The 13890-nt window shown below is 32.9% G+C and overlaps 2 protein-coding genes across 2 annotated transcripts; both read left to right on the top strand.

The window, feature by feature from the left end:
* Positions 1–3507: 3507 nt before the first annotated feature.
* Positions 3508–8516, top strand: LOC137832102 (probable galacturonosyltransferase 4). Its single transcript, XM_068640100.1, has 9 exons — positions 3508–4205; positions 4302–4336; positions 4438–4482; positions 4579–4660; positions 4783–5039; positions 5824–6077; positions 6252–6609; positions 6894–7469; positions 8012–8516. The coding sequence occupies exons 1-9, from the start codon at positions 4103–4105 to the stop codon at positions 8285–8287; spliced, it is 1986 nt and encodes a 661-aa protein (XP_068496201.1). The 5' UTR covers positions 3508–4102; the 3' UTR covers positions 8288–8516.
* Positions 8517–10707: 2191 nt separating this feature from the next.
* On the top strand, positions 10708–12908 carry LOC137832101 (pentatricopeptide repeat-containing protein At4g02750-like). Its single transcript, XM_068640099.1, has one exon. The coding sequence runs from the start codon at positions 10838–10840 to the stop codon at positions 12809–12811; it is 1974 nt and encodes a 657-aa protein (XP_068496200.1). The 5' UTR covers positions 10708–10837; the 3' UTR covers positions 12812–12908.
* The last annotated feature ends 982 nt before the right edge of the window (positions 12909–13890 follow it).

The raw sequence follows: 13890 nt of genomic DNA, 5'->3' as shown, positions 1-13890 counted from the left end.
ACTTTCCTCACACTTTCCACTCTATTTACCTTAATCCAAACACCATAACTTTCTTTACACTTTCTCTTCAAATCATCTCAAATCCACTCCCTCATTTCCACTCTCTCATCCAAACACAGCCTAAGATTTCTACTCTCACACTATGGTGAATATCTATTCTCTCATTTACTCTCTAATCTCACCCAAGAATGATGGAATACAAAGTCTCTCTAGTATCTTACTAGGAACTCTAATCTCACCCAAGAATGATGAAATACAAAGTCTCTCTAACATCTCACTAGAATTTCTTATCTCACCATTATGGTGATTATCTATTCTCTCATTTCTCTCTATGTTGCTCTTCTCACTTGCTTGTTTTTCTCTTCCTTGGAAGTTCCCTTTATACAGATAATAGATGAAGACTTCTTTATAAAGAGATTAATGCTCATTACATTCTCAAGAGAGAGTTACAATTTCAAAAAACTTTTAGAATGACCATCATTGAATATATTCAATGGAGCAGTTACCAATATTCATTGATCATGGTCTCCCATTAAACTAAGGAGGGATCCCTCCAATTCTCCCCCTTCCTGACTTAATTGAGGGGTATAAATAATTTAGCTCCCCCACAACAATGTTATCAATATTCATTGGTCACAGTCTCCCATTAAATTAAGGAGGGATCCCTAACAATTCTTTCCCTTCCTGACTTACTTATTTGAGGGGTATCTTCAGCTCCCCCACAACAGTTTGTTAGGTTCTTAGCTGAAATTGCCTTGGTCATCATGTCAAACCAGTTGTCATTTGTATGAACCTTCTCTAGTTGTAACTTTCATCCTCCAAAGCATTTCGTATCCAATGATAACGATAATCAATGTGCTTTGTCCGAGAATGAAATGTAGGATTTTTAACTAGGTGAATTGCACTTTGGTTGTCACAATGGAAAACATATCTTTTGATAAATTTTTTTATTAATACATAATCGTAAACCTAAGATCCGAGTTTATAATATATTTGTATTGGACCATGACGATATTTAAGTTATATATATCTTATTGGAATTTAACACTTTGTATTATAAAAATTAAAAAAAAAACTCATTTTAAATTTTAAAAATTAAAGTATGAGTATTTTTAATAATAAAACTATGAGAATATCTTAACAAAAAGATGTGAAGTAAAAATAACATTTTATACTATAATTTTTTAGTAGAAGATAGAAACAAAAAGTGCTGCATAGTTTAAGATAAAAAATTAGCACTATGGTTTAGAAGCATGATTCTTTGTGTTTGTTGAAAGTTAAAGATGTGACTTGAAGAGGAAGTTTTGTATATAATAATGTAACATGTTTGTTTTTTTTCTATTGTGATGATGTTACCATCCAAATTCAATACCTGCAATATTTTAAAACCAATTTCTAGCAAACGGTAGTTGAAATCTCAAATGTGGCAACAAAGGAAAGGTTGAACTTATAAGAAAATAATGTTGGAAAACTTACTTGTGGCTGCAGCCATGTCGTAAGGACAAAGAAAAATACAGAAAAAGAACACAAAGTTACTATATTACTAAATCCTTTTCATTTGATATATTCTATGAATGACTCTGTTTGGTCCCATTTCCTATTCTTAGACTAAAATGCATCACAAATTCAAAACTAAAAAATGAAAGAAAAATAAAATAAAAGAGCATCAATAATTGAAAAGGGTTACTTTGGTGAATAGTTGCAATCTTTCATTGTGCCGACACTTAGGGTTTCCATTATTATTCATAGAGCAATAATTTGTGGTTTTCATATTCCCACAACAATCAAAATGTTCTTGAAATAAATCCATATATTGTTATTTCAGTGTCACTAAAATGTTTCAATTATGGAATATACTTGGTAATAAAATTACCTACATACATGATTTTGTTGTATTTAAGTGTATTTATGTTTCCATATTCAAAGTAGTATCTCACCATTGTAGTAGTAGGATGCAAGATGGAATTTAAATCAGGTTATATTAAATTTTTAGTCTAATAAATTCAATGACAATATATGTATATATAGTAAAAAATTATTAAAATGAATTTCTAAAGTAACAAAAATATTTCACTTCACTCATCACAATTCATATTATATATAACAAAAATACTACAAGTATGAAGAGATCTATTATAGTAGAGTTCATATTATACGTAACAAAAATACTATAAGTATTTAATAGATCTAAAATCTGTAATAAAAAAAATTATTATAGTTTAAATACGAAAAATATATTTAACCTAAATTTTTATTCTAAGCATTATACACGAAGTTTTATTATATAATTTTTGTTCTATAAGCTAATATTATAATAAAATAAGTAAGTTGCATATTTTAATGATAACCTTATGTAAGAATTGTTAAATAAAATATTATTCTAAAATAAATATCTGCACAATTGTAGGTGAGATACTTATTGAACCGAAAGGAATTTTAATAGACTCAGTTTGATTTAGATTATGTAAATTTAAAAATAAAGCGAATCAATATAAATTAATAAAAGTTATTTGGTTTAATGCATTTTTTTTCAAATTGGATTCAAACTAAATTGTTATTGCGACATTTATGTTTACTTTTTATTTATTTATTAAGAAAACCGACCTAGTGACTGCACGTTAGGTATAAAATATTTTCAACCATATTGTAAAAATGTTTAAAAACTACTTAATTAAATATTTTGAGGTTCGTGTTGACAAATAGCCTGCAAAAATATAATTAAATGTTTTTCTTTCTTTTATCATTACATTATATAAAGAATACTATTTCCAGTTTTTTTATGTAATTTATTTTGGTAAGTACATCGTCAGAAAATTAAAACTAAAAATAATTTAAATATATGTTCTTTCTTATTTTTTTTGACACATTTTTCAAGGATGCGGTGAAGTTCTAAACTTTGACAGGAACCATAATAATTAATACTGAAGAAATTTAAGGTCATAAAGAAAGTATTTATTAATTTTATTAAAAAATATTTTTTGACTAATATTTTTAGTAACAAAATTTTAATATTTATTATAAAACTTAAATTCGGAACTTTACTATAAGATCGACTTAATGTTTATAGAAGAAAATTTGCATATATAAATAGAAAAACTTATTAAAACCCACTTTTCTACCATGTCTGAATAGAAGAAATGAATATCATAACTTAATAATGATTCAGATTTATCTGCTACAATATAATAAAGTTTAATTAGTTTAAGCAATAAAATAAAATAAATAATTAATAAACTTTTTGATATTAAAATAGGCGCGTCCGAGTGGCCAACCAAGCATCACATGCTGCACAACCTCACGCGTATAATAATTAATTAATTAATTTACTATTGACAAATCATATTGTATGATTAATTTATTTGTTTTTATAGTAATTATTTCTAAATTTTTAAATTGAACTTTAGTGTTAATCCATTTTCTGTAACTATTTTAAGATACATCCTATTATATTGTTTGACTAAAATATTTTATTACTAAAAATGAATAAATGTGGCTATTTGTAAAACTGTGACTACTTAAAAATATTTTCCATTTCATAATCTTGACCATTTTTGCTAAAAAAAGGGGATGTTATTATATGATTACGAAATTTTATATGAATTTGTAATATTTTATTTATAATATTTTGTAATAATGGTTACATTAGATTAAGATTGTTTGTAAGAGAAAAAGTTTCCGTTAAGAAATAGTGATAATAGGCTTGGCGAAGAAAGAAGAAAGGTGTACGCTCGTTCACTGTTCTTCTTCTCTCTCTTCCCTTTTCTCCTTTCTCCTCCATTGCTTTGCTCTTCTTCTTTATCTCATCTTCATCTTCTTCTAACACCGTTTCTCTATTTCTCTATACATTCACACCATGCGTATAAGCTATTCAAAGATAAATCGCAGTCTTTCATAACGCGTTTTTTTCTTCTTTTCTTCGCTCAATGTAACTGATTTCTTCCTTAACGCTCAGAGGCTATTTCCAACAAACCCGGAAGAAAAGGGAAAGTGGGTTTTCTTTTCCTCTCGGAAAGTTTCCTTCTTGCTTCCTGTCTCCTCGTTTTCTTCATCTCTGTCTCCAAAGGGTCTCGTTGCTTTTTATTTCCTCTCTCTAGAGAAAAAAATGGTGGCAGTGAGAAACATTGTGCTGTTGTTGCTGTGCATCACTGTTGTTGCTCCGATTGTGCTCTACACTGATCGCCTTGGCACGTTTGAGCCTCCTTCGAGTGAGTTTCAATTGATTTTCTTCCTCTGAATTCGTTTGCTTTGGCTATTTGCTAATGGTTTTGGTTTCTTTGGGTTGGGTTTTATTCATTATGCAGACAAACAGGAGTTTGTTGAAGATGTTACTGCTTTTGTAAGTGATGTTCTTGAAAAAGATTCTTCAGTTATTTTAGTCAGGGTCAGAGAGATAGAGATCTTTGAGTTTCTGAATCTTGTTTTATTTTGTTGTGTCAGGCTTTCAGTGCCGCAGACTCTAGCCACTTGAATCTGCTGCCGCAGGTATTGTTAATAGTGCCGTTCTTGTTTTTCTTCTCTTTGGTGTTGAATCTGTGGTGATTTGTTATTTATTGATGAAATATCTCATTTTACAAACAGGAAACTTCAACGACCGTTAAAGAACCTGTTAGGGTTGTGTATACTGAGGAGGATTCTACTAACAGAAGGGATTTCACTCCAGGTATTTTTTTTGGGGCTTCTCTGTTCTTGAGTGAGGTTTTGGGTCCTTTTCCCCTTCTTTTCTGGGTCTTGTATATTTTTTGTCATATCTAATTAATGACATTCACTGTCATGTTGAGCTAGGCTTGCAATTAGTGAAATCAATGGAGCATTTATCTGCCAGGGTGCTGTCAACTACAACCGATGAAGATCAGACTAAAAAGGAGAACCCCATTAAATTGGTTACTGGTGGAATTAGACAAGGAAATCAAGTGGGCGGGTCCTTGGATAAAGGTGCTACTGGTGAAAATGTAAATGGGGAAGCTGCTATTGATGTTGATGACAATGATGGGAAACTTGCTACATCAACCAGCGTTTCTACTCAAGATCCTGAAATTAAGGTCGGTGATAAATTGTGCTTTTGTTGTTTTATATGCTTCTGTGTTCATTTTTTCTGTGTATTGCTGCCCCATTCTTTCCGAAGTTATAAATAGTGATAATTGTGTAAGAAAATTCATCTTGGCTTCTGGTCTTGCTGAAAAAGGTTTTGCATATTTATATCCGTAGAGGGTTGCCCATCATCTGTCAAATAAAGTACTTTGTATATTCAGTGCTTCTGATGCCTGAATTTGGTAATCTTATCAAGTGTTTAAGTCTAAGACTGAATAGGTACACTGATGAAAAAGGGTTGTTCATTGCACGAGGCAACATCCTCACTGTTGTGCCAAGGCTCACCCTCTATTATATACGTTGGTAGCTCGACATAATTTCTTCTGAATTTCAAAAAGGAACTGGCAAATTGGTAGTTTGATAAACAGAATTCATGTTAATTTAAATATAGACAGGTTTATGTCTTCATGATTTAGGCATCTGTTTAGATCAGACTGTGTGCATTTGTAGCAGAGGACATGAAACTATTTTTTGCAGGGTCCAATGCAACGCAACCCTGTGCTGCAAATACAATTGCATAGTCATGTCCAATTAGTGCAATTTTGTTTTTACAGTCAATGAAAGGGAACAAGCAAGTTACTAGTATAGTGTTACCTGTCAAGACTCATAATTATATTTTTCCAACTGTTTTTTTTTTTCAGAAAGTTGCATCATTCTAATTTAGGAAAACCAACCTCAATGCATCTTGAGTTTTTTTTTCACATTTGATGTATCTGTTTTCATGTTGCCAAGCAGGAACAAGCAACAGAAGCTTCTAGGAAAGTCAACCATAAAGGTTCTAGAGTGTCTGAAACCAATAAGCATAATGATCAAACACCATCTGATTATCGAGTAAAGCAGCTAAAAGATCAGCTTATCCAAGCTAAGGTCTTTCTTTCCCTTCCAGTTGTAAAAAGCAATCCTCATCTCACTCGAGAGCTTCGATTACGGGTAAAAGACGTAACACGAACACTTGGGGATGCAAGCAAAGATTCTGATTTACCTAGGAAGTAAGTTCACCCTTAAGAATGCTGTTATCTGCCTTCATGTTTCCCTGTTATGTTATGACTCTCGACCGTGTACTTCCTCTTTAAATTTCTTATGCTACTGGTATAAACATGATGAATATTCTGCTCTAAGCTGCATATGCGTGCTGTCTTAATCTAAATTTGTAATAATGGCAGTGCAAATGAGAGAATGAAAGCGATGGAACAGACACTGATGAAAGGAAAGCAAGCTCAAGATGATTGTGCTGCTGTTGTGAAGAAACTTAGGGCCATGCTCCACTCGACAGAGGAGCAGCTTCACATTCTCAAGAAGCAGACCTTGTTCTTAACACAATTGACAGCAAAAACACTGCCTAAAGGTCTTCATTGTCTTCCCTTGCGTCTTACAACTGAGTATTATAACATGAATTCTTCTCAGCAACAGTTCCCCAATCAAGAGAATATAGAAGACCCTCAGTTATACCATTATGCCATATTTTCGGACAACATATTAGCAACAACTGTTGTTGTGAACTCAACTGTTTCCAATGCTAAGGTAAATTCTTTACACTTTTAGAATACTCTTGACATTCTATTTGCTGCCGAGATCATTGAGAAACGTCGAAGAAATTTGGTCTAACTGTACTGTGGTGTAACTACACTTTATATGGTTTGAGTAATAAAAACTGGTCTCGGTTTCATTTTAGACCCGAGTTTATGAAATAAAGAATTCAAACAAAATAAATAGACTAGAAGTTCTAATATCATTGAAGCCAATGTTACTTATATTTCCTATTGAAAGCAGTTGTTCACATTGATATTATTTTAATGAATTTGCAGGACGCCTCAAAACATGTTTTCCATGTTGTTACTGATAGACTCAATTACGCAGCGATGAGAATGTGGTTTTTGGTGAATCCACCCGGCAAGGCAACCATTCAAGTACAAAACATTGAAGACTTTACATGGTTGAATTCAAGTTACAGTCCTGTTCTTAAGCAGCTGGGTTCTCAATCCATGATTGATTATTACTTCAAGGCTCATCGAGCAACCTCTGATTCAAATCTGAAGTTTCGGAATCCAAAGTATTTATCAATCTTGAACCACCTCCGATTCTATCTGCCTGAGATCTTTCCAAAGCTCAACAAAGTGCTGTTTTTGGATGATGACATAGTTGTGCAGAAGGATCTGACTGATCTGTGGTCGATTGATTTGAAAGGCAATGTAAACGGTGCAGTAGAAACTTGTGGTGAAAGTTTTCACCGATTTGACCGATATCTCAACTTCTCACATCCTCTCATTGCAAAGAATTTTGACCCACATGCTTGCGGGTGGGCATATGGAATGAATATATTTGATTTAGTGCAATGGAAAAGGCAAAAAATCACAGAGGTGTACCACAACTGGCAGCATCTGGTATGTAACACTTTGATTTACATTTCAGCGAGTATCCCATGTGATTGACAGTAGCATTAATCATGTTGTATTAGGAACATATATTTTGTCTTTTAAAATTGAGTTACTACTTAAGTAAGTCTTAGAAAGAGAGTTTTAAGTCTAACTTAACCTCACAAAACTGACTTGTAATGTGAGATTTGTATTAACTTTAAAAGTGAGATTTGGTCATATTTCTAGCTAATATGGGATCTTTGCATGATGGGCTCATTAAACTTTGTTAGGATAGGCTCTCGTATTATTTTATAAAAGTGAAACGACTTATAGGGTAATGTTTACACTCGTTTATATATTATAATTTGGTCATATGCCTACTCATTTTGTGTGCTTTGGCTTGTTCCTGATTTGTATTTGGTTTGTGAAAAGTGTGAATATTTCATTATCCATCCATTCAAATTGCATTTACATCTCCATTCTAGTCCATGTTGTTTTTGCAATGTATTGTGTTTCTTACTGATTTAAATTTGAACTGATTTTTCTTTTCTAATTAAACTGAATTACAGAATCGTGATAGACAACTATGGAAGTTAGGAACGCTGCCGCCTGGTCTCATAACATTCTGGAAACGTACTTTCCCGCTGAACCGATCTTGGCATGTCTTAGGTCTTGGCTACAACCCCAATGTTGGCCAAAAAGATATCGAGCAGTCTGCTGTTGTACACTATAATGGGAACATGAAACCATGGCTTGAGATAAGTATTCCGAAGTTCCGAAGTTATTGGACAAAGTATGTGGACTACAATCATGTGTATTTGCGAGAATGCAACATAAATCCATAGAGAGAGTGTTCTTTTAGTTGCTTGACCATAGAAGTTTTCTCAGCAAAGTTGAAGTGCACCTTTTAGGTCTACAATTCCATCTCTGTAGAGCTTCTATTTTTTAAAGCTTTACAATTCTTTCTGTATACGTGTTCCCATTTTACATTGGTATTTTTTGGACTCAAAAACCTGCAGAGAATGCTAACTGTACTGTACTTGTAAATGAAATGAAGAGGTTAGTTTTTTTTTCTCTTTTGTGCTTCCTTTTTCAAAACATCTTGTCTTCTAAGTAGTAGTCTTCCTTTTGTTTGTTATACCTTGTTCGACCTTCAGTAGTTTCTACAACACAATTATGGTTAAGTGAAGTTTATTAGCAGTTTGATTTAAGGAAGAAACCGTTGTTTTTACTTATTTCAAAGATGTTACCATGACTTCTGTTTTGTTTTTTAGTTTCTAAATGTTTATATATGAAACAAGAAAAACATTTTGTATTGCTTTCTACTTTCAGTGTATTTTTACACAAACAAGAAACGAAGTGAAAAAACAATGTATTTTTGGTACTCAAACAAAAGTTGTTAGATATAATCATAAGGATTGGCCCACCGACAATATATTTGGTGGGTTGGGTAGTGACTCTTCACTTTTTCAGTATCAGGTTTGAGTTTTATCTTTTTAGGTTGCTGCAAGTAGATCATGGTAGCAAATGGTTAAGAAATGTTGTTGTCATAAAGGGAGGAAGTAGAAGTAGGGTAGAACAGAAAATAAATATATGGTGACTGAAGTGTGCATGCTTATGTATTAATTATGAATATAAGATGGAAGTAGGTTTGAGTGGAGAATGCATGAAAATAACGTTCATGTGCATTACAGCAAAATGTATGGTGGAAGGGCCCCATATTCAGATCTGTTACCCAATAGGACATGCAAAGAAATGATGATAAATCAGCACCATCACAACTTGTATATTTGTTATCACATGGTGGTGGAACCCACTGTTATTCTATGGAGTGTGGTTTCTCGATGTGATCACGTGCACAAACCTATAACCATGACTCACTGTTTCTCACTGTGATGGGCTTTCTTCAGAAAATGATAGTGTGAATGTGAGTCACCATAGCCCAAAACTGAACAACAAATTCCATAATTTAAAAAATTGTGACTTAATTGATAATATAATACTTTGGAGCATTTTAGAGTATGTTAGAATATTTCTTTGTTAAATTTTAAAATTTATTTAAAATATATATTCTTTGAAATTAACGTGAGAATGTTTCATCATCTGAGTTATTCTTCTTGTGTCTCTTTTTCACTTGCATCAGCATATATTGGTTTTATATGGGTGTGATTGGATGTAACGTTTGTGAGTGTTACATTGAAATTGCATAATATAGTACATTTCTGAATTAGATTTTGCTTACACGTCTAACCTAACACACTGTCACGAGTATAGGAAACAGCAAACTTACTTGTACTAATAGAATACCACTTCCCAAAATAAATATTTTTTCATTTTTTTAATTTAAATATTCAAGTATTTTTTAATTAAATTTGACTATTCTGAAAATTTTAAAAACCTTCCAATTTGGCTTTAATAAATCCTGCTAAAATATGTAATGATACTTTATTGACAAAAATAAAAAAAAAACATGAAAAGAAATACAGTGGCTTTTTCATATTATACATATTGTTATTGTAAAAATTATTTTTTATTTTATTTTTTTATTTTATGATAATAAAAAACAATGAATATAATTAAAATCTTGATATAATTAGTATTATATTGAAAAAATAGTCATCAAACTATAAATTAATATATATATATATATTAATTATTATAATTATATTTTCAATTTTTCATCTTATCCTAGGTAGTTTCTTTTATGTGATGAAACCTAAAAATATTTATTAACAAATAAATATGTATAAAAACATACAAGGAATAAAAATATAAATTAATGTTTACATATAAAAGAGTTGAAAACTCAAATTCCTTTATTAAAATATTAGGTTTCTTCCACTTGAACATATAGAAGAAATTGACTAAAAAACAGACACCTAATACAAATTAAAATGTAATTCCAATGATTAATAAATTTAAAAGTGTTGAAAAACAAAAAGAAGTTTAAAGAAAAAGCTTTTGAAGTTTCAATACTATAAAACCATGTTTTCCCTGTCTATTTTTTTTTTTAAATTCTCCTACAGATCTATTCAATTATTGTAAAATGAATTATTATAAGGACAAGGCCTTAATGGGTGTTTGCCAAATTTGTGTGGTTGATTCTAAATTGTTCATAATCTTGTGCTCAGATATTTCCTCATAACAATAACAATAATTGCTTTGAGATTGCTTTTTTATCTTATTGGTTGCATGAGGTTGTCCCATATGAATATTTAACCTGGATAAACACCTTTTTTGTTTTCATTCTCAACAATCATCAAAAACAAATAAAAAATTCATATTTTTAAATACATAGTTATTTTTTTAATACATATTTTAAAATCTCAGTTTTTTAAAAAAAATTATGAAAATATTTAGTAATTGACAAGAATTCACATATCAACGTAGTACTGATGATCAACATGTGTGTCTGTCAGCACGTGCGGAGTATTTGGCAGCCTACTTTTCGTTTTCTGAGGCATTTCAAAGCATCCATTTCCAGCGACCAAGAAAAGGGTTTGGTGAAAATTTCCAATGGGGCTGGAACAAAGCCAAGGTCTTCGGATGATGCACTCCACAGACGCAATGCGGAGATAACAATTTTGGGTCTCCAGGGCAAGCTCCAAGAAGCAAAGAAGCTGTTCGACCAAATGCCTCAACGAGACGATGTTTCGTACAATTCCATGATCACCGTTTATTTGAAGAACAAGGACCTACTTGGAGCCGAAACAGTGTTCAAAGCAATGCCACGAAAAAACATTGTTGCAGAGTCCGCAATGATTGCTGGGTATGCTAAAGCTGGTCGCTTGGATGATGCTCGTAAGGCGTTCGATAGTATGAGTCATAGGAATGCATTCTCTTGGACTAGTTTGATTTCTGGGTATTTTAGTTATGGAAGAATTGACGAGGCTATGCACTTGTTTGATCAAATGCCTGACAGAAACGTTGTGTCCTGGAGTGCAGTGGTTTCAGGTTTTGCTCGCAATGGGCTGATGGACCATGCTCGAAAGTATTTTGATCTCATGCCTGAAAAGAATATCATAGCTTGGACAGCTATGGTCAAGGCATATCTTGACAATGACTGCTTTGATGAGGCTTATAAGCTCTTCCTTGAAATGCCTGAAAGGAATGTTCGTTCTTGGAACATCATGATCTCGGGTTTTTTAAGGGTCAATAGAGTGAATGAGGCTATAGGTTTATTTGAATCAATGCCGGATAGGAATCATGTTTCGTGGACGGCTATGGTTTCGGGTTTGGCACACAACAAGATGATTGGGCTTGCTAGGAAGTATTTTGATCTCATGCCTCATAAAGATATGGCTGCATGGACTGCAATGATCAGTGCATGTGTTGATGAGGGTCACATGGATGAAGCCCGCGTGATTTTCAACCAGGTGCCGGAGAAGAAAGTTGGAAGTTGGAATACAATGATCGATGGCTACGCAAGGAATGGTGATACAGCAGAAGCCTTATGTCTGTTTGTTGTAATGCTAAGATCTTGCGTTAGACCCAATGAAACCACTATGACTAGCGTAGTAGCTTCCTGTGATGGCATGGTGGAACTCATGCAAGCTCATGCAATGGTTATACGGCTCGGTTTTGAGCACAACACATGGCTTACAAATGCACTTATTACGATGTACTCCAAAAGTGGAGATCTTTGCTCAGCTAGGCTTGTCTTTGAGTTACTAAAGACAAAAGATGTAGTGTCATGGACTGCGATGATAGTAGCTTATTCAAATCATGGACGTGGTCACCATGCCTTGCAGGTATTCGCACGCATGCTAGTATCAGGAATTAAGCCAGATGAGGTCACCTTTGTGGGACTCTTATCTGCTTGTAGCCATGCTGGTCTTGTTAACCAAGGTAGAAGACTGTTTGACTCAATCAAGGGTACTTATAATTTAAATCTTAAGGCTGAGCACTATTCCTGCCTTGTAGACATTCTAAGTAGAGCAGGACTTATGGATGAAGCAATAGATGTAGTGTCTACTGTTCCTCCTTCCAAGAGAGATGAAGCTGTTCTTATGGCTTTGCTTGGTGCGAGCAGGCTTCATGGGGATGTTGCAATGGCAATTTCCATTGGTGAGAAACTATTAGATCTAGATCCATCTAGTTCGGGGGCATATGTACTACTAGCCAATACATACGCTGCAGAGGGTCAGTGGGGTGAATTTGCAAAAGTTAGGAAAAGAATGAAAGAGAGATATCTGAAGAAAATTCCAGGATATAGTCAAATACAGATAAAAGGGAAAAATCATGTATTTGTTGTTGGGGAAAGATCTCATCCCCAGATTGAGGAAATTGACAGATTGTTGCAACAGAATCTTCAACCTTTGATGAGGGAAATGGTTTCTACACCAGAGAACATGTTGCTAGTAGATTAGTTCTCAATTAACTATGTACTAACCAAAGTTACATCTAACATAAAAAAATGTATACTTTATTGTGTTATTATGAAGGCCCCTGCTTAGTTCTTTCAAACTTGGTGTGCTATTTAGCATGATATAAATTATTGATATAAGAACAACAAAACGGGTGAGAATACAGAGTTGACACACAACAGTTAAGTTAAGAAGGTGTTTTATGTTATTGTATTGGAAAGGAGAGCACACATAAGTATAGAGTGAACTGAAAAGGTAAAAAGTGAAATTGTTGCTAACCGTTCAGTTCCAAAGTCCAAATCAAATTCAAATAAGCTAATGATTTACCCTTCTGTTCTAATCATGGGATTTCTAAAAGCTGTGGATATAACTATTTCTTTTTCTTTATGTAGTGGTACAGATTGGAACGGAAAGATTCAGAAGTGACCGTGAAATCCAGTTGCATTATGATTAATGGACTATGAAAAGTGAGGGCGTCAAACAATTAGAAAATGACAAACTTTGGCCTCTTGTGAGTTGTGAGTCTTGTGACCTGACCTATTAACAACCACCGGGAAATATGGTGCATGTATTAAGGAAAAACTATTCATGACTAAGAAAGAAGATACGGACAGAGACAGCAACATCTTGGAATAAGATTAAAAACATATGCTCAAGCTGCACAACCAACAGTTTAATAAAATACTTATTTCTATATAAACCTTATGACATGATTTTTCTTAATCATGTAAAGTGAGTCTTTGCTTCTTCTGTGAGATTATGAAGTTTGCTAACGAGTTTAAGTCTTCTGGTTCGTTAGTCATATTTAAAACCCAGAACTCTTTTATGGAGAGTTTTTTTATTAGAACGAACACTAAATTCTTTTTATAACTCAACACATGTTGTCAATTGAATTACCATAAAAGCTTATTGAAACAAGTTGAAAAATTATTTTGATAATTTCAAAAATAAGTTATAGAAGCCATAAGTTATTTTGAAAAGGTGAAGTAAGTTCCGAATAAGGTCATGTTCCTATAATCCAAGTTCAACTCCCTTATACTTTGACCAGGTCAAACTGAACTATTTGAAGAAGCAATCAAACA

The sequence above is a fragment of the Phaseolus vulgaris genome, chromosome 6, assembly GCF_000499845.2.
Source record: "Phaseolus vulgaris cultivar G19833 chromosome 6, P. vulgaris v2.0, whole genome shotgun sequence".
NCBI lineage: Eukaryota > Viridiplantae > Streptophyta > Magnoliopsida > Fabales > Fabaceae > Phaseolus > Phaseolus vulgaris.
The sequence above is the reverse complement of the archived record's forward strand: the minus strand, read 5'-3'. Positions and strand labels throughout refer to the sequence as shown.